Raw genomic sequence first — 25,340 nt, forward strand, 5'->3', positions numbered from 1 at the left:
AGCAGAGTGAGGGAAGTGTACATGCAAAACGTAGATAGAGGCTGAACAAGATCAGGAAGTTGTCCATGTGGGAGGGTAGCCCAGTGTGGGGACTCTGAGCTCAGGAAGGTTGAGGAGAGTTTCCACTCAACTGGGGGGGGGGGGGGGGGGGAGGGTCTTGTGTAGGGTTTTAGAACCTAAGTGGGATAAGGAGGATTCCCCATGGGGGTTAGGGAGCCAGCATCAGCAATCAGAGTCTAGGCAGAGTAAAGAGGGATATCCTGTGGAGGGTAGCCTAGTGTGGGGTGTAGGACCTGAGCAAGATGAAGATGATGTCCATGGTGGTTGGCTGGTTCTGTGTACAAACATCCAAGCAAGTTAAAGGCTCTAACAATTAATGGTGGCCTGGATTGGGAAGTCAGAGCCCAATCAGGGAGAGAAGAGCTCAGAAAGGGAATCACAAAAAAGATAGAAAATTGACTAAATTCAGGGGATTACTTAAAAAAAAAAAAAAAGTTAAAGACAAAGGAAGCAGGTTTCTTACTGTACCAGAAGGACATTAGAAATGTAGAAGGGAGAAAACTAGAACGAACTCCGGTGTTGGGTTGGAATTGAAGGTTATTAGTGTGAATGCATGGTTTTCAATGTACCTTGATATAGAAATAAATAAGATTAAGTGTTATGCAGTTGATGGAGGAGTTTGGTGAGGGAAATTAAAAGGAGGATCATTTAGAGAGAGCTGAACCTAGGGTGTGAGCTAAGAGCATGTCTGAGAAGATTCTGTATGAAGGATTCAATTTTTGGAGTGTTTTCCTCTTGCCCTTTAGAAAAAGCCGTATGTATCACTGAGTTTATCTCTTAATTTGTGATTCCATTAAATTATCCTAACATGTTAAAAAATAGTCACATTGACGTGTATTTTCTTTTGTTGTGGTGTTGTGGGAATTAAAGTGATAGAGATGGGTAGGGTAAAGGCTGGCCTACTCTGTTAACATCCAGCACAAAGAGCTGCTTTTAGGAGCTGCTGGAAATAACTGTAGCAAAATCAATGGAGATCCATGAGAGAGTCAGTTAAGAACAGAGAAAGGCAGAGAGTGCTAAGAAGCAGCTTCAGAAGACATGATCTAAGCGTTGACTTCCCTACTACATTAGAAGACACTGACTCTTGAAAGTGGAGAGGCTAACATGTGAGTTTTTTGTCAATGATCCTCTTAGAATGTGATCCCCAAAAGTTGTCAGATCAGCTACACATGAGGAGAATACAGCATGAATGAGTATATGCCCAGGTTGGTAGAAATAATTATATTTGCGTGTAGAATTTCATTTTTGCTAATGAGTTCAGATAATACAGGTCTCAGAAAAGATTTTTCTAATTGCTTAGTTTGTTTCTTTACTTCCTGTGTTTATTTATTTATTTATTTATTTATTTATTTAAGATTTTTATTTATTTATTCATGAGAAACACACAGAGAGAAAGAGGCACAGACAGAGGCAGAGGGAGAAGCAGGCTCCATGCAGGGAGCCTGACGTGGGACTTGATCCCAGGTCCCCAGGATCACGCCCTGGGCCGAAGGCGGCGCTAAACCGCTGAGCCATCTGGAATGCCCCTGTTTTTTTTTTTTTTTTAAATCTATATTTGAATTCCCTAGTTCCTACTTTTATTGTATTTGCTGACATATATTTAAATGCTATGATTCTCGCTGTGTTGGTCCTGGGGGTTGGGCCACTCTCTGAGGTTTTTAATTTTCATGAGATTCCTCTCAGGGTTATTGCCTATCTGGGGCTCCTGTTCTTGGAAGTATGACAAGTTGCCACCATGTTCGAGTTTCATTTTAAAGTGTTTTAAGGAAGAGGTGAAAATTTTTTGAAAAGAGCAGATTTTTCAGTATGACTTCAGAGACCACTTACACTGAACTAAGTTTCAAAAATGAACCCAAGTCCTCAGGCATCAAATGATGGCCTCCTGCAGGTAAGAAGCATTTTCTGGTGGACAAAGTTAATGAGATGAAGGATGAAGAGAGAATACTATAAATGAAGTATAGGTTATGTTAGTTGCTGCTTCTCTGGCCGCAATTGGGACACAAGATTGAGTTGCCAAGATGAGCATTAAGGGGTTTAGAGTTAATACTCTTAACAGAATTGAAGTGTGACAAGTCCAATACAGTCCTGAGTTAAGGAGAGTGATAATTATGCTGAGAAGTTGTTCTCTTGTGCCTTTTGAAGCTGAGTGAGATGCAGTCAAGAGATTGGCAATAGATCTTGAAACCATCAGTCCAGATGTAGGGGCTATTGATGAATTAATGGGCTCAGTTAGAGGGGAAAAGTTTGAGTAGAGAATGTTGTGGGTGTATTTGTTAGTACTGAACTAAAGTGGAACCAAACACTGTTGCAGATGAAAGACTAGAAAGTTACAGAGAGTGTCTTACATTACAGGAGAAACTGCCCCGCATTCAGAAAATCCATTGCATACCCCACTTGTCAATACCCCATAACTTTGAGAAAACAATTCTTTCAAATTTTTTTTTAAGGAGGTATGATTGACAAATAACAGTATATAGTAGTCCCCTTTTATCTGGGGAATATGGTCCAAGATCCCCAGTGAATGCCTGAACAGTGGATAGTACCAAACCCTATATACTGTGTTTTTTTTTCCTATACACATATACCTATGATAAAAATTTAATTTATAAATTAGGCACAGTAAGACATTAACAGCAATAACTAATAATAAAACAGAACAATTATACAATTTTTTTTCTTGTGATGAGACCTTTTAAGATTTAATCTCTGAGCAACTTCTGAGATGTAATAATATTTAATAGTTGATACTACTGTAATAATCTATAGAATTAACTATAGTCAACATGCTGTACATTACAACCATGACTTCTTTATTTTATAACTGGAAATTTGTACCTTTTAACCCCTTCCACCCATTCCCTACCACCACCTTCCCCACCTCCCCAATTTGTTCTCTGTATGAGTTTTGCTTTGTTTTGCTTTTTTGGATTCCACAGATAAATGAGATCATATGCTATTTTCTCTGACTTATATCACTAAGTATAATGCCCTCAAGTTTCATCCATGTTGTCACAAATGATAAGAGTTCATTTTTTAATGGCTGAATGATATTCTACTAATATAAATATCACATTTACTTTATCCATTCATGGATGGATGGCCATTTAGGTTGCTTTCCTGTCTTAACTGCTTTAAATAATGCTGCAATGAACATAGGGGTGCATATATTTTTGATTTAGTGTCTTTCTTTGGGTAAATATCCAGTAGTGAAGTTAATAGATCATATGATATTTCTATTTTTAATGTTTTGAGGAAACTTCATACTGGTTTTCACAGTGGCAGTAGTTTACATTCCCACTGACAGTGCCTGAGGGTCCCCTTTCTCCATATCCTTACCAACACTTGATATTTCTTGTCTTTTTGACACTAGCCATTGAGAAAATAATACTTAACCATGAAATAGTGACTAAAAATGTCTGACCTTATTTTAATAATGTGATGAGGGGGGATCCCTGGGTGGCGCAGCGGTTTGGCGCCTGCCTTTGGCCCAGGGCACGATCCTGGAGACCCGGGATCGAATCCCACGTCGGGCTCCTGGTGCATGGGGCCTGCTTCTCCCTCTGCCTATGTCTCTGCCTCTCTCTCTCTGTGTGTGTGTGTGACTATCATAAATAAATAAAAATTAAAAAAAAAAACCGTGATGAGGGAATGACTATAATTAAGATTTATGTGCTATGGGACAACTGGGTGGCTCAGCGGTTGAGCATCTACCTTCGGCTTAGGTCGTGATCCTGGGGTCCTGGGATTGAGTCCCACATCAGGATCCCTGCAGGAAGCCCACTTCTCCCTCTACTTGTGTCTCTGCCTCTCTCTCTGTGTCTCTCATGAATAAATAAATAAAATAAAATCTTTTTTAAAAAAAGGTTTATGTGCTATGGCATTATTTAAAGTAGTTAAAAAAAATAAAGTAGTTAAAGTTGGGAAGAATCTGGAAGAATATTTACATATATGATGAAATCCTATGCAACCACAATAGTGTTAAAGAAGAAAATATGGCTGTATAAAAAAATGTTCATGGTATAGTGTATAAGAATATAGTAGATCAAAAACCAGTATATATGGTATGCAATCGTGTGGGGGAAAATGTATGTATGAATATGTATGTATGTATGTATATACACTTTAAAAGTTATTGGAAGGATATTTTCCAAAACATTAACAATAGTTATCCTCAATGATAGGAATTTGTGCTTTTATATGTTTTCCAAAGTTTCTACAATGAACCTTATTATTTTTTTCCTATTTTCATATTATTTCAAATTTCATATTGTTGGTAATACTATGTCATCCAAGAAAAGGGAGAAGGGGAAGAGGAGAAAGGAAGTAAAAGTCAGAATTTATTACTGATGAAACTCTTTTGATTTCTCCTTCAGCTCCCAAAGAAAAGACTAGCCCACACAAAAGTAACCCCAGTTTTCCCAAGCTACTTTCTGTCTCATTGCTGATACTTCTGCTCCTATTGGCAATCTCATTTTTTATTGCTTTTATCAGTACGTATCCATTTGAATCTATGAGGAATGTCTGCCTTACATGAAGGGATGACATCCATTAAATACTGACATTTAATAGTGGGTATATCCAGAAATCTGGAAAAGAAGTTTTCTTTCAGGATGAAGGGCTGACACTATTAATGGGAATCTGTTAGGAATTTTATTGTTTATTTGAATTTCGTTTATAAAAATAATGGAATTCACTTTAGAGAAATTGAAGAGTTTATGTGTGTACATGTGTTTGTGTTGTAGAGGGACATCTATTAGGCACCATTTCTAACCTAAACAGTTGCGGAAGTAAGGACAAATCTATATTTGACTATTAGTGTTTATAAGGCCAGGTTTTTTTGAGTGCACAGACACATATTTTGAGGTGAACAAGTGGACAAAAGGAAATGGGAAGAAATGTTCCAGGAAGAGTTTCCCATTGAAATTTCACCTTAATTTTGTCTGTCCTGCTCAAGACTGTAAGCTCTAAAAGCCAATTTGGCAAATAAGCGGATGTCCTCATATCTTTGGTTTTAAGAATTTATCAAAATTTTATTTTATTTTGTTTTATTTTATTTTATTTATTAAAATATATTTTATTTATTTATTCATGAGAGACACGGGGAGAGAGAGAGAGAGGCAGAGACACAGGCAGAGGGAGAAGCAGGCTCCATGCAGGGAGCCCGTCGTGGGACCCGATCCCGGGACTCCAGGATCATGCCCTGGGCCAAAGACAGGCGCTAAACCGCTGCGCCACCCAGGGATCCCACCTATCAAAAATTTAAAAGGCATAAGAAGTAGTAAAGCCAGCATGTGGTGGATCAAAGAGCAAATGAGAGATGAGGAAAGAGAAAATTCACTTTCTAAAGGGAGAGGTAAGTATTTTTAAATTGTGAGGTACTTGAGTATATTGGTGTGCTGAAGAATAAGAGCCAGTTGGGAGTAGATAAAGGAAAGAAGATGAAGAAAATAATGCCCATTGCTCTTGATCAGTGTTGGATTAAAAAAATTATATAAAAAAAAATCTTACTCTGTAGGTAACCCAGAACTCCTCAGAATTAGCTCATCCCTCATTGCCCTGCAAAGACCTATGCTACATACATCCTCAGAAGCATTTGTTTTCCCTCCATTCTCTCACCCCTAAGGCTTAGGCTTTGTAGTATTGAAGGAAAATATGGATAAATCCCTTTGCAGTCATTCAAATGGAACTGTCATGTTCTCTTTCAACTATTGATCTTTTAGCTATTCCTGGAGAAATTATGGTTTCAAAGTCAGTAGAATTAGGATTACATTGAATGTGGGGTGATGAGAAATCTTTTCTGTAGTCAAGATCCTTTTACTCAAGCAATTGGGCATTTGTAGATTTTGTTGCTATAAAATAGAATGCAAAAAAGTAGAAGGCAAAGTAAATGAATGGCCTTTTTTTTTTTCAGTTTTTTTTCCAAAAATATTCTCACCTTGTTAAGGAAAAAAAGACTACAAAAGAACTCACTTACACAGCATTGGAATGTATGAAAGAAAATTTGACCATGGAAGGTAAAAATTAATGTGCTTATAATCCAGTAGTTGACTATACTGTATAAGGATACCAAGTTAATATTTCCAATAAGATTCACAGGTAGATCATACTAAGCAGTTGAGTCTTGGTCATTTTAAAGTGTAGAAATACATAAGACCTAAACTTCTTATATGCATATCTTTATCTGTATAAAGAAGTAGTCTTGGTTGTGGAGCTGGCTGTTTAAATCCATGGATAATCTCTTTATGGAATGATTATCCAACCACATCCTTGATGTTCTCTTCAGAACACACTTTCTCAGTTTTTTTTTTTTTAAGATTTTTATTTATTCATGTGAGAGAGAGAGGGGTGGGGGCAGAGGGAGAATCAGGCTCCATACAGGGGGCCCCACGTGGGACTCCATCCCAGGTGTCCAGGATCATGCCCTGGGCTGAAGGAGGCGCTAAACCGCTGAGCCACCCGGGCTGCCATATGCATAGGCTGAGAATATTCCAGATCTTCAAATTCTGGTTCCTTTCTGTTTAACACTTCAATTTATCTCTTTCCTCTTTCATTTTGCTATAAGCAGTACACAGCATTAATACTTTGCTTAGATATCTCCTCTGCTAAATATCCACTGTCACAAATTCTATTTTTCACAAAATTAGAACACAGTTCAGCAAATTGTTTTCTGTTTTATAGTAAGAATAGTCTTTCTTCCAGTTTTCAGTAACATGTTTCTCATTTCTGAGACCTTACCAGAAGCATCTTTATTTTTTTAAAGATTTTATTTATTTATGAGAGAGAGAGAGAGAGAGAGCAGGATCAGGGGGAGGGGCAGAAGGAGAAGCAGGCTCCCCGCTGAGCAGGGAGCCCAATGTGGGACTCCATCCCAGGACCCCAGGATCACTACCCGAGCCACCTAGGCGCCCCCAGAAGCATCTTTAATGTTCATATTTCTACCAAATTCTGTTCATTATAGGATATGTATATTCTTTGCGATGATAGGAGCTTTTTCTACAGCTCTCTTTTCTTTCTGAGTCCTTAGCAGAATTACCTTTAACATCCATATTTCTAGCACCAGCCTTTTCAAGGCAATCTAGGCTTTTACTAGCAGGCACCTTAGAACTCTTCTAGCATCTACCTATCACCCAGTTCTGAAACAACTTTCACATTTTTAGGTATTTGTTACACCCCACTTTTGTACCAGAATCCATATTAGCCTGCTTGGCTGCCATAACAAAATATCACAAACTGGGCAACCTAAACAATAAGTTTATTTTCTCACAATAATGGAAGCCAGAAGTCCCAGGTGCCATAAGAGTTGGTTTCTTTTTTTTGTTTTGTTTTGTTTTTAAAGATTTTATTTATTTACTCATGAGAGACACACACACACACAGAGAGAGAGGCAGAGGCAGAGGGAGAAGGAGGCTCCATGTAGGGAGCCTGACATGGGACTTGATTCCGGGTCTTCAAGGATCACGCCCTAGACGGAAGGTTGGTGCCAAACTGCTGGGCCACCCAGGCTTCCCAAGAGTTGGTTTCTGGTGAGACCCTTCTTCTTAGCTTGTAAACAGCCACCATCTTGTTGTGTCCTCACATAGACAGTCCTCTTTGTGAATGGGAGGGAGAGACAGCTTTCTGGTCTCTTCCTCTTCTTATAAGAACACAAGTCCTATTGGAATAAGGCCCTACTTTTTTTATAACCTCATTTAACCTTTATTACTTCCTTAAAGGCTGCCACTATAGTAACATTGAGGATTATAACCTCAACACATTAATTTTTGGGGGAACACAGTTCAGTTCAAAACAAGTTTCTATGTAATTTATTGGAAATTCTTGTGTATATGATATTTGTTTCTTCTTATTTATTAACTTAATCATCTATCTATATTAGTGTGTACTCATGGATATTTATCTTACTTTGGGTTGTAATCCAGTGGTATATTTATTTTGCTGCTCACATTGTTCTACCTTTGCCATTGGGAATTCTTTCAGTTGGTTCCTGTGGCCCTTGGACTTGCCCCCATCAATGTGTTGTTATGTTTTGTTTTTGAGCACTTGTTTACTTTCTGGGACTGTAATTTTCTCTGGGCTTATACTGTATGTTTCCTGTTTCAGTCTTAGAATCAATTCTATGTGGAGCCATGGCTTCTGTTATTGAAGAATGGTATTAGAAACCAAGATTTGAATACTAGGTATACTCATTGCTGCTGAGGTGTTATTTCTTTTAAGTCATCTCAGTTCACAGAACAAGGAAATGTATATCTGTGTACTAACCTGTATATGTGAATATATTGATAAATATTTGTACATACAGTTGTGTATATAATAAGATACACATCAGCTTTTACTGATGTCTGAAACTTTCATTGATTACATTGCTTCTAGCCTACTCCCCTTGATATCTTTAATGATCACTTCAACAGAGAAATCTGGTTCCCATCATCTGTTCAATACATTTACATAATTATTCAATTCCAATGTACACATATAGCAGTATCAGAATTGTAAACTCAAACCACCTTGGGAAACAACTTTACCAGCTAGAATACAGTGCCTATGTGCAGTTTTTTTTGTTTTTACTCTTACAGATTCCATTTCTAAAGTTATCGGGATCATCATCCTACCTCCACCCAGTGTGGTTGTTTCCAACACTTGTAATAACAGTTAGATTGTCTCATCATAGTCTTCATTCTTTAGTGGATCCCCTGACCTCCTAAATGAACTTTAAAAATTTCCATGGAATAAATATGTAAATTTATGTGGTTTTGACAAATGCATAATGTTACGTAGTTTTACATAAAAATCTGTGCTCTGCTCTCCCTTCTAGACTCTTGGTAACCACTGAAATTTCATTTTATTTTATTTTATTTTATTATTTTATTTTATTTTTAAAAAGATTGTATTTATTCATGAGAGACACAGAGAGAGAGAGAAAGAGGCAGAGACATAGGCAGAGGGAGAAGCAGGCTTCATGCAGGGAGCCTGACGTGGGGCTCGATCCTGGGTCTCCAGGATCACGCCCCGGGCTGAAGGCGGCACTAAACCGCTGAGCCACTGGGGCTCCCCTCCACTGTAATTTTAACTGCTTATATGGTTTTGCCTTTCTCAGATGTCTTATCATTGGGATTATAGTTGGTAGTCTTTTTACTCTAGATTATTTTATCATTTAATTTTTTTATTGAAGTATAATTAACATACAATGTTATATTAGTTTCAGGTGTATAATATATTGATTGGACAATTCTATATGTTAATTAATGCTCACCTCAGTAAGTATAAATATAGTCACCATCTATCACCATACAGTGTTATTAATATTATTGGCCATATTCCCTATGCTGTACTTTTCATCGCTATGACTTATTTATTTTATAAGTGGAAGTTTGGGGGCACCTGGGTGGCTCAGTTGGTTAAGTGTCTGACTTGATTTTGGCTCAGGTCGTGATTTCAGGTTTGTGAGATTGAGTCCCATGTTGGGCCCAGTGCTGGGTATGGAGCCTGCTAAGAATCTCTATCTCCCCCTCCATCTGCCCTTTCTACCCTCAAAAAAAAAAAAAAAAAAATATATATATATATATATGGAAGTTTGTACTTTTAAATTCTCTTCTTCTATTTCATCCATTCTTCCACCAACCTCCCATCTGGTAACCATCAGCTTGTTGCCATCAGCTTGTTCTCTGTATTTAAGAGTCTGTTTATTTTTTGCTTTTTTGTTTTGTTTGTTCATTTGTTTTGTTTTTTAAATTCCACAAAGTGAAATATTATGGTATTTGTCTTTCTCTCTGTATGACTTATTTCACTTAGCATAATACTCTGTATGTCCATCCATGTTGTTACAAACAGTAGGATTTCCGTCTTTCTCATGATTGAATAATATTCTATTGTATGTAAATACCACATCTTTTTTATCCATTCATCTATCAGTGGAGCACTAAGGTTGCTTTTATATCTTGGGCACTGTAAATAATGCTGCAATAAATATTGAGGTGCATTTATCTTTTCAATTTAGTGTATTGGGGGTATAAATTTGTTACAACTTTTGATTTTTTTGGGGGGGGGAGTATAAATAGTAAGGAATTCCTGGATCATATGATATTTTTAATTTTAATTTTTTGAGGTACCTCCATACTGTTTCCATAGGGGCTATACCAATTGACATTCCTACCAATAGTGCATAAGGGTTCCCTTTTTTCCACTTCCTGGTCAACACTTGTTATTTCTTGTCTTCTTGATATAAGCCTATCTTGCTGGTGTGAGGTAGTACTGGACTGTGGTTTTGATTTGCATTTACCTGTAGATTAATGATATTGAACATTTTTTCATGTGTCTGTTGGTCATTGTGTGTCTTTGGAAAAATGTCTGTTCAGGTCTTCTGCCCATTTTTAGTAGGGTTATTTGTTTTTTTGGGTACTGAGTTGTGTAAGTTCTTTATATATTTTGGATGTTAGCCTCTTATTGGATTGATATCATTTGCAAATATCCTTTCCCATTCACTAGGTTGCCTTTTTGTTTTGTTGATAGTTTCCTTTGCTGTGAAAAGCTTTTTATTTCGGTATAGTTCCAACCATTCATTTTTGCTTTTGTTTCCATTGCCCAAGGAGATATATCCATAAATATGTTGCCAAGGGATTACCATCCCTAGTTTTTCTTTTGGGAGTTTTATGGTTTTAGTTCTCACAACTAAGTCTTTATGCATTTATTTTTGTGCATGGTATAAGAAAACACTCCAGTTTTGTTCTTTTTTTTTTTTTTTTTTTAAGATTTTTATTTATTCATGAGAGACAGAGGGAGGGAGAGAGAGAGAGAGAGAGAGAGAGGCAGAGACATAGGCAGAGATATAGACAGAGGAAGAAGCAGGCTCCACACAGGGAGCCTGATGTGGGACTCGATCCTGGGACTCCAGGATCACGCCCTGGGCCAAAGGCAGGTGCTAAACCGCTGAGCCACCCAGGTGTGTCCCTAATTTTGTTTTTTTGCATGTAACTGTCCAGTATTCCCAACACCATTTATTAAAAAGATTGTCTTTTTTCCGTTGTATATTCTTGCCTCCTTTGTCATAGATTAATATAACTATTAATATAATAGTTAATAATAATTAATAACAATTAATAATTAATATAATAATATAAACCCATGACTATGAGTTTATTTCTGGGCTTTCTCTTCTGTTCTCTTGGCCTATGTGGGTATTTTTGTGCCAATACCATACTGTTCTTATTATAATAGTTTAAAATTTTTTTTTTTATTTTATTATTTATGATAGTCACAGAGAGAGAGAGAGAGAGAGAGGCAGAGACACAGGCAGAGGGAGAAGCAGGCTCCATGCACCGGGAGCCCGATGTGGGATTCGATCCCGGGTCTCCAGGATCGTGCCCTGGGCCAAAGGCAGGCGCTAAACTGCTGCGCCACCCAGGGATTCCCTTATTATAATAGTTTTATAGTGTATCTGGAAATCTGAAATTGTGATACCTCCAGCCTTGTTGTTGTTCTTTTTTAAAAATATATTTATTTATTTATTTATTTATTTATTTATTTATTTATTCATTCATTCATTCATTCATTCATTCATTTAATTTATTTATGAGAGAGCAAGAATGAGAGAGTACAAGTGGGACCAACAAAGGGAGAGGGAGAAACAGGCTCCATGTTCAGCAGGGAGCTGATGTGGGGAGCTGAAGGCAGATGCTTACCAACTGAGGCACACAGGCACCCTCAGCTTTGTTCTTCTTTCTTAAGATTGTTTTGGGTATTCCAGGTCTTTTGTGGTTCCATAAAATTTTAGGATTATTTGTTCTAGTTTTGTGGAAAAGCTGTTGTTATTTTGATAGGGATTACATTGAATCTGCAGATTGCTTTGGGTAGTATGGACATTTTAACAATATTAATTCTCCTGAGTCATGAGCGTAGTATATCTACATTTGTGTCATCTTCATTTTTTTTCATCAGTGTCTTCTAGTTAAGTATAGGTCTTTTACTGATTTAATTAAACTTATTCTTAGATAATTTATTCTTTCTGGTTCCAGTGTTACTGGAATTGTTTTCTTAATTTTTCTTTCTGATATTTTATTATTATTGTATAGAAATACAACATATATATAATACAATATATTAGTTTTGTATCCTACAACTTTAATGAATTTATTTATTGATTCTGATAGTTTTTTGGTGGTCTTTAGGATTTTTCATATGTAGTATGTCAGCTGCAGATAGTGACAGTTTTATTTCTTCCTTACTAACCTGGAGGCCTTTCATTTCTTTTTCCAGTCTGATTGCTGCAGCTAGGATTTCCAGTACAATGTTGAATAAATGTGGTGAGACTGGACATCCTCATCTTGTTCCTGATCTTCTAGGAAAAGGTTTTTATTTTTCATCATTGATTAATGTTGTTACCTGAGGGTTTGTCATATTTGGCCTTTATTATGTTGAGATACATGTCCTGTAAACCCACTTTGTTGAGAGTTTTGTCATGAACAGATGTTATATTTTGTCAAATACTTTTTCTGCATCTGTTGAGATGATATATGGCTTTTATCCTTCTTCTAATTAACATCATGTATCACCCTTGCTTTCCTAGAATAAATCCCACTTGATTGTGGTGAATGATCCTTTTAATTCATTGTTGAAATCAGTTTGCTAATATTCCTATTGAGGAATTTTGCATCTCTGTTCATCAGAGATACTGGCCTAAGGTGATTTTTTTTTTAAGTGTCTTTGTCTGGTTTTGGTATCAGGGTAATGCTGGCCTTATAGGGTAAATTTGGAAGTTTTCCTTCCTTTTCTATTTTTTGGAGTAGTTTGGAAGAATAGATATTAATTTTTCTTTAAATGTTTGGTGGAGTTCACCTGTAGAGCCATCTGGTCCTGGATTTTTTTTCTTAGGAGTTTTTTGGTTACCAATTCAATTTTGTTATTAATAATTGGTCTATTCAAATTTTCTATTTCTTCCTGGTTCAGTTTTGGAAGATTATATGTTTCTAGGAATCTATCTGTTTCTTCTAGGTTTTGCAGTTTTTCATAATATTCTCATATAATTCTTTTTATTTCTGTGGTGTCAGTTATTTCTCCTCTTATTTCTTTTGTTGAGTCCTCTCTCTTTTTCTTGATAAGTCTGGCTAAAGGTTTATCAATTTTGTTTATCTTTTCAAAGAACCAGCTCTTGGTTTTATTGAGCTTTTCTATTTTTTTAGTCTCTGTTTCCTTCCTCCTATTAGCTTTTGGGTTTTATTTGTTCTTCTTTTTCTAGTTCCTTTAGGAGTAAGTTTAGTTGTTTACTTGAGATTTTTCTTGTTTCTTGAGATAGTCCTGTATCATTATATACTTCCCTCTTAGAACTGCTTTTACTGCATCCTAAAGATTTGGAGGTTGTGTTTCATTTTCATTTGTCTTCTTGCATTTTTAGATTTCTTCTTTAATTTCTTCATTGGCCCATTCATTGTTTAGTAGCATGTTGTTTAGCTTTTGCATGTTTATTTTTTCCAGTTTTTTCTCATAATTGATCTTTAGTATTATATTGTTATGATTGGAAAAGGTGCTTGATATGATTTCAGTCTTCTGAAATGTATTTAGTTATTTATTTTCTGAAATTTATTGAGTCTTGTTCTGTGGCCATGTGATCTATTCTGGAGAATGCTTCATATGTACTTGAAAAGAATGTGTATTCTGTAGTTTTTGGATGGAATGTTCTATATATATCTATTAGATTCATTTGGTCTAAAGTTAGTTAAGACCACTGTTTCCTTGTTGATTTTCTATCTGGATGACCTATCCATTGATGTGAGTGGGGTGTTGAAGACCCATACTATTATTGTATTACTGTCAATTTCTTTATGTCTGTTATTATTTGCTTTATGTATTTAGGTGCTCCTATGTTGGATGCATAAATATTTACAACTGCTATGTCCTCTTGTTGGATTGGTCCCTTTATCGTTACATAATGGTGGAAGTATGCCCTTCTTTATCTCCTGCTACTTGTTTTCAAGTCTCTTTTTCTCATATAGACATTGATACCCTGTTTTTTTTTTCTCTCTCTCTCTCTTCTTTATTTTTTTAAAGATTTCACTTATTTGAAAGAGAGTGTGAGCAAGAGAGGAGAGAGAGCACAAGCTAGGGGAGAGGCAGAGGGAGAGGGAGGAACAGACTCCTTACTGAGCAGGGGGCCTATGTTAAGTTGATGGTTGCTTAAGTTCAAACACATTCTGAAAGTACTAAATTTTTACTCCTCCTTCACATTTTAATATATATGATATGTCTTGCATCTTTTAATTTTGTGTATCCCTTGACTGATTTTCATAATTGATTTTACTTCTTTTTGTTTTAACCTCTATACTGGCTTTATAGGTTATTAATTAAATCTTTGCCATATGTTTGCCTTTACCAGTGACATTTTTTTCTTTCATAATTTTCTTCCTTGTAGTTATGGCCTTTCCTTTCCACTTAAAGAAGTCCCTGTAACATTTCTTCTAAGGCTGGTTTAGTGGTGATGAATTCCTTTAACTTAATTTGTCTGGGAAACTCTCTCTCTTTCAATTCTGAATGATGGAGTATTCTTGGGTATTCTTGGTCATAGGTGTTTTTCTTTTTAGCACTTTGAATATATCATGCTCTTTTCTTCTGGCCAGGAAAGTTTCTGCTGAAAAGCCAGCTGATAGCCTTACAGGATTTCCTTTGTATGTTAGCTTCCTTTTCTCTTTTAATATTCTCTATTATTACATTTTGGTATTTTAATTATTATGTGGATCTTACATTAATCTTGTAGGGGATCTGCATGCTTCCTGACTGGGATATCCATGTCCTTCTGCGTATTAGGGACATTTTCAGCATTATTTCTTCAAGTAAGTTTTCTGCCCCCTTTTCTCTCTCGCCTACTTCTGGGACCATATAATGTAAACGTTATTATGCTTGATGATGAGTTCCCTTAACCTATTCTCATTTATTATTATTATTTATTTTTTCTGTTCAGCTTGGTTGCTTTCCATTACCCTATCATCCAGATTGTTGATTTCTTCTCCTGCATAATTTAATATGTTGATCCCTTCTAGTGTATTTTTCTTTTCAACTATTGAATTCTTCATTTCTGATGGCTTCTTTTTTATGTTTTCTGTCTTATTGTTGAGGTTCTCACTGAGCTCATCCACTCTTCTCAAGTCCAGTGAGTATCTTTATTACCATTACTTTGAATTCTTATCAGGAATATTGTTTATCTCCATTTCATTTAGCTCTTTTACAGTGATTTTGTCTTGCTCTTTCATTGAGGACATATTACTCTGTCTCCTTATTTTGTCTGACTCTCTGTGTTTGTGTCTATGTGTTAGGTAGGCCATCTGTGTCTCCTGGTCTTAAAAGCAGGCCTTGTGTAGAAGAGATCCTGTTGTTCCCTGTAGCATAATGCCTCCTGGTTACCAGGAGCAGGTATACCAGGAATGTCCTTTGTCTGGGCTGCGTGTGCCCTCCTTTTGTGGCTGAACTATGATTGCCTTTTACCCATGTGGCTTCCTTGTTTCACTTTGCCTGCTATTGGCATACTGTACAGTGTTTGTGCCTCATGCTGTTGCATCTGCGATAGGCTCATTTGATGTCAAGAACAGTCATCAGCCTAGCTGTCTGCAGTCAAGTCTCTGCCACAGCTGCATGCACACCAAAGGGCAGGGCTTGTTCCTTGTGCAGTTAGCTAAGAAGTCTGGCTGCAGGGTCTGTGAGTGCACTGGCATGTGGGGTTATCTTCCTTCGACCCCAAAGCAGGAATCACTTTGGTGACTGTCCAGCGCTGCCCGCCAGTTGTGATGGGGCAGGGCCTGCTTTGTAGAGACACCTGCTGAGGCAGGTGGGTTTGATGGGGTGGGTCCACAGGGGAACACTGGGGCAGGGCATGTGGTTCTAACAGGTAGATGAAGAGTGTTAGCCCTGGTTTCCACAAGCTTTTGGCTCTCTAGACTGGGAAAGGGGAAGAAAAATGGCACCACCAGCACTTTTGTTCCCAGAGAAATCTCCTGCAAATCTTTACCTCTTTGGCACACATTCTAAGATTAGTCAGTGAATCTCCTTCACATATAATCTAGGTGCTTTTCATACTGCTGCTTCTGTGCTGTGTCTGACTGAATTACTTAGTATGCTAGTTCTTTAAGGATGGAGACTTGGTTTTCTATTGCCCTCTGGCTCTCCTGGAGTTAAGCTCACTTATTTTTTAAGCTCCCAGAGTTAAGTCCTGCTGGTTTTTAAAGCCAGACATTCTGGGGACTTGTCTTCCTAGTGCCAGTCTCTAGTGCTGGGGGTGCCTGGTGTGGGGTCCTATCTTCTCACTTCTCCATGCTTATGATGTCCCTACCATTTGTGGCTGGTTATGCCAGGGGTTTGGTTCTCAACCATGTCTCTGCTCCTCCTACTCCTTTTGGTGTCACCATCTCTCTATGACTAGTTGTAGAAGATCTGTTCTATCAGTCTTCAGGTCATTTTTGGAGTTGGTTTTATAGAGTTAGTTATCACCTTGGTGTGTCTGTGGGACAAGGTGAGCTCAAGATCCTCCTACTCTGCCATCTTCCTTTCATTTTTCTGCGACTGATTTCCACTTTAATTTTGGTCTGAGAGAAGACATTGCATGTTTTCTATTCTTTTCAATTTGTTAAGGTATGTTTTATGGCCAGTATGTGGTCTGTCTTGGTGAATGTTCTATGCGAACTTGAAGAATGTGTATTCTGCTGTTTCAGTTGGAGTAGTCAATAGATGTCAGTCATAAATGGTTTGTTGATAATATTGTTGAGTTCAACTACGTTCTAACTACTTCTGATAGAGGAGTGCTTAAGTCTCTATAATTATATAAGCTATAAGTCTCTAACTATAGTAATGGACATGTCTGTTTCTCCTTGAAGTTCTGTTAGTTTTTACTTCACTTTTTGATGCTGTGTTGTTAGGTGCATTCACATTAAAGACTGTTATGGATTCTTGAAGAATTGTCCCTTTTATGATTATGTAATGACTATATTTATCTCTGGTAACTTTCCTTGCTCTGAGCTCTGCACTGTCTGCAATTAATATAGCTACTCCAGCTTTCTTTTGTTTAGTATACCTTCACTATCCATTTACTTTTAATATATTTATGTCTTTGTATATTCCTCTTGAAGTTTTTTTTTTTTTTAAAGATTTCATTTATTTATTCATGAGAGACACAGAGAGAAGGCAGAGACATAGGCAGAGGGAGAAGCAGGCTCCTTGCAGGGAGCCCGATGTGGGACTCGATCCCTGAACTCCAGGATCACATCCTGAGCTAAAGGCAGATACTCAACCACTGAGCCACCCAGGCGCCCCTCCTCTTAAAGTTTTAATGTGGATTTCTTGTAGACTGTATATAATTGAGTCTGGTATTTTGATCCACTCTGACAATCTTTCTGTTTTAATTGGCGCATTTAGATCACTGAATCCGAGGTGGTTATTGATATGATTTTATCAGTATCTACTATATTTGTTATTGTTTTCTATATCCTGCCATTGTGCTTTGTTCCTTTTCTGTCTTTCACTCTTATCCTCTTTTGTGCTTTTGAGAATTTGATATGATTCCATTTTCATTGCATTCTTAACATATCAGTTATATTTCTTTTTTATTGGCTACCCTAAAGTTTGCAATATACTTACGTAACTAATCCAAGTCCACTTTTAAATAACTCTGTACAGCTTTGTGTACAGTGAAAGTATCTTAAAATACAAAATAATCCTAATTTCTCCCTCCTGTCTCTTATTACTCTCATTTATTTTACTTACACATTAACACACATAATCTAATACGTGGTTGCCGTTATTATTTTGAACAAACAGAAGATCAATTAAGAATATAGATCAATTCAGAATATAAAAATGTTTTTATTTTACCTTCACTTATTCCTTTTTTGATGCTCTTATTTTCTTTATATAGATCCATGTTTCTGATCTATATTTTCCTTCTCTCTAAGAAGTTCTTCTTTTAACATTGGCTTGTAAGTCAGCTTCTACTGGCATCAAATTCCCTCAATTTTTGCTTGTCCAGAAAAGTCCCTATTTCATCTTCACCTTTCATGGTTAATTTTTCAGAGTACAGAATTAGGGTGATAGTTTTTTTTTTTTTTTCTCTCAACACTTTAAATATTTCATTCCATTCTCTTCTTGTTTACATGGTTTTGGAGAAGTCTAATGTAATTCTTATCTTTGCTTCCCCCTAGGAGGTGTTTTTCCCCACTCTGGTATTTTAAAGGATTTTTCTTTATCTTTGATATTCTGTAGTTTGAACATGACATGTCTAGAAATAGTTTTCTTTGGCATTTATTCTGCTTGGTGTTTTCTGAGCTTTTTGAATCTGTGGTTTGGTATCTGTCATTAATTTGGTGGAAATTATCAGATGTTATTGTTTCAATATTTCTTCTGTTCTTTTCTCTTTTTATTCTTCTTCCGCTGTTCCCATCATGCATATATGTTTTATAGCTGCTCCACATTTCTTGGATATTCTTTTCATCCCCCCTCCCCCCCATTCTTTTCCTTTTTTTCAGTTTTGGTGGCTTCTGTTGAGATACCCTCATGCTCAGAGTGGGTTGGAGTTTGGTATTTCCCACTCTGATAAAACCACAGCAGGTTAGCCTCTGGTTGCATAATTTTCCCTAAAGGTAGACCTTGTTAAAAAGAACAGAGTATTTTGGTATGTTTCAAAGTCATACCTGTGTTCCTCCCCTTGTCAGAAGCACCAGGGGAATTTTCTCAGATAAACGTGGTAGCTAAGAACCTCATAGTGCTCCAGAAGGTAAGACTCACAAGTTTTTCCCTCCTTCCCCGCCGTCGACTGGGTTACCTTGAGTTTCTATCTCTTAGATTTCTCACACTGAGATTCCTGCAATTCAGCAATTAAAGTTCAGATTTCCCTACCCTGGGATTGATTCTCACAGATGTGTTGGCTCCTGGGTTTCTGCTGCAGTAAGTCGTGATCCTCTCTGTATTTGCCTGTCTGCATAATTTTGAGAGCAGCGTCTTAGCCTGGGAAGAGTTGTTGATTTGCAGTTTGTTCAGCTTTTTACTTGTTATTAGGATGGAGTGGCAACTTCCAAGCTTCTTGCATGCCAGACTGGAAACTGGAAGTCTGTTTATTTATTTTTTTAGTCTATTTTGTTTCTATTGTTTATTTGAGTAATTTCTGTTATTCTTTCAATTCACTGATTTTTCTGTCCTCTCTATTCTGCTGTTGAGCCCATCCACTGAGCTTTTGATTTTGGTTATTATGTTTTTCAATTATAAAATTCCATTTGGTTCTCATTTATATCTTTAATCTGTGGCTGAGATTTTCTATTTCTTTTCTGAGGCATTCTTTTCTTTCATTTGGTTCAAACTTGTTTGTACTTTCTTGTTGAAGCATCTTTGTCATGATTTCTTTAAAATCTTTGTGAGATAATCCTAATATTTCTCTTATCTTGATACTGACATGTATTTATTTTCTTTTTTAAAAAACTAATTTTGAGAATTTGTAATTCATGGTGTGATGGATCATTTTCCATTGAAACCTAGACATTTTTGTGTAATATTCTGAGTCTGCGTCTTACCTAAATCCTATGTTTTAGCTGGCTTTTCCTGACACCACTCTGGCAAGGGAGAAGTTACTGCCTGATGTAGGTAGATTTGGTCTCCTTGACACCTGATGGGTGGGCTACTTGTCACTTCTTGGTGAAGATGCAAGTTCCAGTTTCCATGAGGTCTTCCTTGGTCCTTAATTTTAATAATACACATACTTAAATTTTTTCTTTTATATTGGACATCTCTGGCCTTCTGTCAATACAGAGAAAGATTGGAGCTGCTGCCCAAAGGATTGGAAGTCATTTAGTTCCAACTGCTACTTTTATTTCTACTACACCAAGAAATTGGCCTGAGAGTGAGAGGAACAGCTCAGAAATGAAGGCTGACCTGCTGGTGATTAACACCAAGGATGAACAGGTACTTTCTAATAGATGATGGAGTCAACGGTCCGCTGGTTATTGTATACATCTCTTGTCTAAGGAGGTTTCCACTGTTTTGGAATATTGGTGGTGTGGCAGAAGGCTTTTAGTAAAACTGATAGGAAAGGCTACTTAAGCCTTCATGTGCTATACCTTCTTCCTGGTTTCATAAAACTAATCTCTCCCAAAATAAATTGGGGCATTTGAAATATAATATATGGGGTTTGAATAGAAGAATGAAAATATTTTAGTTTGAAATATATTTATTATATTATATTAAATGTTTTATAAATTATTAACTATTTCACTGAGAAGTGGTATTATTATATCAGAGCGGAGTTCAATAATGAAGGGTCACAATTGGCAATCAAGAATAAAGTTAAAGAAGTTATGAAAGGAAAATGATTTAATCTGCAAAAATCTTCTAATGCATGACTTTGAAGAATACCACCTCTTAGTGAAAGAGGGAAGTGAATCTGAGATGAAAATTCACTATGATCATGGCTAGAAAATTGCTTCCATTTGTGTTGAACGTTACTATATTCTGAATGTTTATGTCTCCCCCAAGCTTCATATGGTGAAATCCTGACCCCCAAACATGGTGGTATCTGGAGGCAGGGTCATTGAGAGGTGCTTAGGTACTGAGGGTGAAACCCTCGTGAATGGGATTTGTGTTCATATAAAAGAGATCCCACATAGCTACCTTGCCCCTTCTACCATGTGAAGACATAGTGAGAAAAAAGCTATGAACCAGGAGGAGAGCCTTCACCTTACCATGCTAGCACCCTGATCTGAAATTTCTAACCTTCAGAACTATAAGAAAGAAACTTGTTTATAAGCTATCCAGTTTGTAGTATGTTGTTATAGCAGCCTCAGCAGACTGAGCCAAGCATCGTGCTTACAAGTGATGTCTTTGATCCTGCTCTGGTTTACCCAGAGAGGACTGAGGCTCCTGGGAAGGGCCCCAGTATGGCTCTTCGTGGATCCTTTCCTTTTCTTCTCTTCTCCATAAGGTTGTAAAGAACTCAGTTCTACCTGAATGCTCTAAAGGCTATATAACTCCTTTCTTTTCTTCCTTTGGATTTATCTCCCAGAACCTGGATATATATATTATGCTTATTACATAGGGCTATCAGACCCAAAGGTAAAAAGAGATTAGCAGGATCCCTGGGTGGCGCAGCGGTTTGGCGCCTGCCTTTGGCCCAGGGCACGATCCTGGAGACCCCGGATCGAGTCCCACGTCGGGCTCTCGGTGCATGGAGCCTGCTTCTTCCTCCGCCTATGTCTCTGCCTCTCTCTCTCTCTCTGTGACTATCATAAAAAAAAAAAAAAAAAAATTAAAAAAAAAAAAGAGATTAGCAATGGGTTGATCAAACACCATACAATGAAAGTGTCACGTGAGTACAGAATTAGGTAAAGGAATCCTGAGCGCTGGATCATGCAAGGATTTTAGAGTGTTCCAACTATCAGATGTGAAAATAAAATAGCTTACTCTTCTTTTAACTCTTGGGTTAAATAATTTTATTTATTATTTCATTTAATCATCACAGGAACTCTGTGAAGCACACATTATTATTTTTCCTACTGTAGATATGAGGAAATTGAGCTTAGAGTGTTTAGATAACTCAGCAAATATTATCCAGCATTGGCACCAAATGATCCTCAAATCCAGCTCTATTTGATGCTGAAATCTGTACTTTCAGTCACTACAATATATCTCTAAACGTAACAAAAATTTATGTCAATTAAGATCATGGCTAATTATTGACTTACTATTTCTCAAAAAGCAAATAAGCTAAATTCTGATAGTTAATATCTCATATTTATGTAGGTTTTTTTTAAAAACTCTTTTAATACTTTAGTGCATTTTAGTACAATACCACCTTTGATCTTCATATCACTGTGTGACACATATAGGAATATGACTAGAGTCTCTATTTTTTAGATATAGAAATCAGGGAAATTAAATTATATGTCCAAGATAACAGGAATTTTAGCAGATTTAGAGATTTTAACTAGTTCTTTGGACTCCAAAAGCAATATATATACATATGTATATACACATATATATGTATATACTATATGTATTATGGAAACAAATTACAAAGATACTTGAGACTGGGATGAAAATTTTTTTTTTTCATCATTTAAGGGAGCTTATGGACTGGCAGTCCCCTGGAAATAGGACATAATGATGGACAAATAGAAGGGCTATCTGCTAGGAGAATGCTTAATGCAACAAGATGACACAATACTGGGTGATATACATTTTTGAGAGAAATGCCAGAGCTTCTGGTAGAGAAGAAACTGCATGAGAATTGGAGAAGGAATGATTTGGGCATATCTGATCTTGACTTTCACACAGTTCAGTCCCAGCCCCCTCCCTTGCTGTGCCTCTAACCCTTTTCAAAATACTGTTTGAAGAAACAACCTCATCCATTTTTTCCCTTTCAGATTTTGGCACTCAGGTGAACCCAGTAATCTTGATGAGCATTGTGTCATGCTACATTTTCATTATTTTTCAAGACAATGGGGCTGGAATGATGTTCCTTGTAATGGACACCACAAGTTGCTTTGCAAGATGAAGGAGATCTACTTATGAATGGGAACATTCTATATGAAACTGTGGTTGAATTGGTACCCACCATTACAGAGATAGCTAATTTGCTCTTTTTAGTCGTGTTAGTCTTGTATAAGGAATCTCCATAGCATTTTTCAGTAGGCTGTCACCTATTCCATTTATGATAGAATCAGTGTGCACATCCATTCATTTGTTCCTTCGTGTGTAGAGACCCTTTTGCAGACACATGGAGCATGAAAATTCTTTTCTAAAAAAAAAAAAAAAAAAAAAAAGAAAATTCTTTTCTAATTTTTGTCTGAGTGCTAAGGAGTTAGAGATTGATATATGATGAGGTTCCTCCATCTGTCTGGATTTTTTTTTTCATGAAGTTGGTCAAAAGCAAAATAATTCCAACTATCGCTTTCCATTTCTTTCAGATATATTTATTACTTTTAACTGAAGCGTATTATGTGACACTTTGGATATAATACACATCAATGGAAGTTAAGTTCCAGCTTTGTCCCAGTAGAATATTTGGAGATCTTAACATTCTCTGATCAGTCTTGGACTTTATTTAACATCAGGGTACAGTCAAAGGGAAATCAGAAATTGAAAATTAGAGATTTAGAATTAGAAGTTATTACTAGTGAGTTGACATGGATTTATAGTCGTTAGGTATTCTAATAGTTTTTTTTCTTTGCTTAAGTTTTATAAGGTTTCTATGTATAGATTGCCACTCAAAATAGCTCACGGTTTGTTTGTGTTCCCCTTTTCACTGAAGTTCTTACTGATCATTTTGTTTCTGCTACAATATACAAGTATATCAAATTTACAAAAAAAGTCTGTTATTCATTACTTTCATATGCTAATTATAATTGATCAGAATAAAGCTGATTTTAGGCATGGCTTTCCCAGTGTGAATTCTTGAGATCATTCCCTGATTATCTTGATGCAACTGAGTAATTACATTTGCCAGTCATTTCCTGACTGTATCTAAAAAAGTTCTTTTTATCCAGATCTGTTCTTATCCATAGTATGTAGAATTTACCAGTTTACTTCTTGGAGAGCAACTTAAAATTCTGGAAGAATTCTAGGGAAACTGCTTACAAAGAGCTTTTCTCACTATTATTTCAATAATATGGGGTTAGAATGAAGGGCAAAGAGAACCACTTTATTAAATGCTTTTGATTCCCGGATAGAGGGTGTGCTTGAGCTGAAGTGCAAGGGAGAATTGGTGATATTAAGTCACTGCTGGAACTTTTCTCTCACCTCCACCTTACATTTTATGAAAGTGATCCAGATCCTATTTTCTTTAATTTTCTATAAAGCACCACTAAATCAAGATTGTAGGTAACAGAGTTTATGTAAGATTTGTGTTTAAGGAGTGATATTAAAATGAAGAGCCATCCAGTTGATTTCAAATCAGTAGACAGAATTGTGAAAAATAAGATTGTTGCTTTAAGCCAGTAAGTTTTGGGGTGGGTTTATTATTTAGCAATGTATACCAGAAACACCATTGAATTATATTATTTTTGAATCAGATTCTGCAAAATAATGAAGCAAATTCAATTACATTGCTGTCTCTAAAAAGATTGACAGTTTTAAAGTGAGAGGAGATTAATTTTATTATTAAATAAAATGCAAAATTGAAGTGTTTATTTTTTATACAATTTAATTCTTATGTAGTAGGTGTATTATATTACATCATGGATATATGGTTCTTAAAGTATTAAATATGACCAGACAAAAATGGAGTATTATTAAATATTAAGTATGACCAAAAATTGTTTTCAGATCACTGTTCTAGAAGGTGGATTTTAAAATGCTTGATTAAAGTTCAAGTAATTGTTCTCTTTGAGGTAAAAGGAAAATACTGGCTACAGGCAAAAGTATTTGAAGAAAGTGTGTTTACATATTGGTTTATGAAGATATATTTAAGCAACTATGAGTGAAATATACTTAGAATTTTAGGCCCTATCTTCATCTTTATGGTTGCTATTAAAACCAAATAAACATATAAACAAATCTACCAACACTTACAGCCGTTTTAGTCAACCTGCCACTTTGTAAATGGAAAAGAGGCAGAAACCGTGGACTCTTCAGTACTGGGAAAAATACTTCTGCCCATTGGAGTTAAAACAATCAGCCTGGATGATTTCTCTGAAGGTGGGAATCTGCTGCTACATGACAACTCTTCAGGGTCTATTGGTCTGTTGGGCTAAGTGGAAATCATCCATGGTACCTACTTTGTCAAAGATGAATTCGGTGACTCAAGGATGGAAGAAATAATGTAACAATCCAACTGTATTAAGCCAAATGTTCAGTATAAGTATTTGGTTAAATTAATCACATTCTCTCTACACAATGAAATGCTCTGCACCAGTTAAAATTATTAACTGCACCAGTTATATTTATTATGGAACTATATAATAAAAGAACCTGTATTTAGGACTGTGGTGTATATTGTTGGTCTATTTATACCTTCTTCCTTAGAAACAGAACTTTGATGTTTAGAGAGTCACTTTCATATAGCCCAGATACCTTGTGACCTTTCAGCTCTGAGTGGATACTGATTAGTCCAAGGCAATCAAAACAGTTACCCTAGGGGTTGGTTTAGAAAAAGGCACAAATTGCAAGTTTGTCAACGAATCACCTCTCCATGTTCCCCTATGATTCAGGAAGCTAATCTTCGTTTCCCAAAGAATAGGAACAGAGAAATATGTAGTCCTGCCTGCTACTGATAGTCATTCTATTACTATGAGGGGAATTAGCTTTAGGATGATAGGAACACCATGGATGGCAAA

General features: G+C 36.5%; 1 protein-coding gene across 1 annotated transcript in view; it reads left to right on the forward strand.

Moving 5' to 3' along the window:
- The window catches only part of LOC112917511 (C-type lectin domain family 4 member A-like), a 43,225-nt gene extending 20,418 nt beyond the window's left edge, over positions 1-22,807 (forward strand). The window contains 8 exon segments of the mRNA XM_072718803.1: positions 5,156-5,413; positions 5,972-6,074; positions 19,822-19,877; positions 19,879-19,974; positions 20,844-20,943; positions 21,071-21,134; positions 21,368-21,373; positions 22,431-22,807. Of these exon segments, the coding sequence (XP_072574904.1) occupies positions 5,378-5,413; positions 5,972-6,074; positions 19,822-19,877; positions 19,879-19,974; positions 20,844-20,943; positions 21,071-21,134; positions 21,368-21,373; positions 22,431-22,578 (609 nt within the window). The 5' untranslated portion in view covers positions 5,156-5,377 and the 3' untranslated portion in view covers positions 22,579-22,807.
- Positions 22,808-25,340: the final 2,533 nt, after the last annotated feature.

This window comes from Vulpes vulpes, chromosome 8 (genome assembly GCF_048418805.1).
Source record: "Vulpes vulpes isolate BD-2025 chromosome 8, VulVul3, whole genome shotgun sequence".
Lineage (NCBI taxonomy): Eukaryota > Metazoa > Chordata > Mammalia > Carnivora > Canidae > Vulpes > Vulpes vulpes.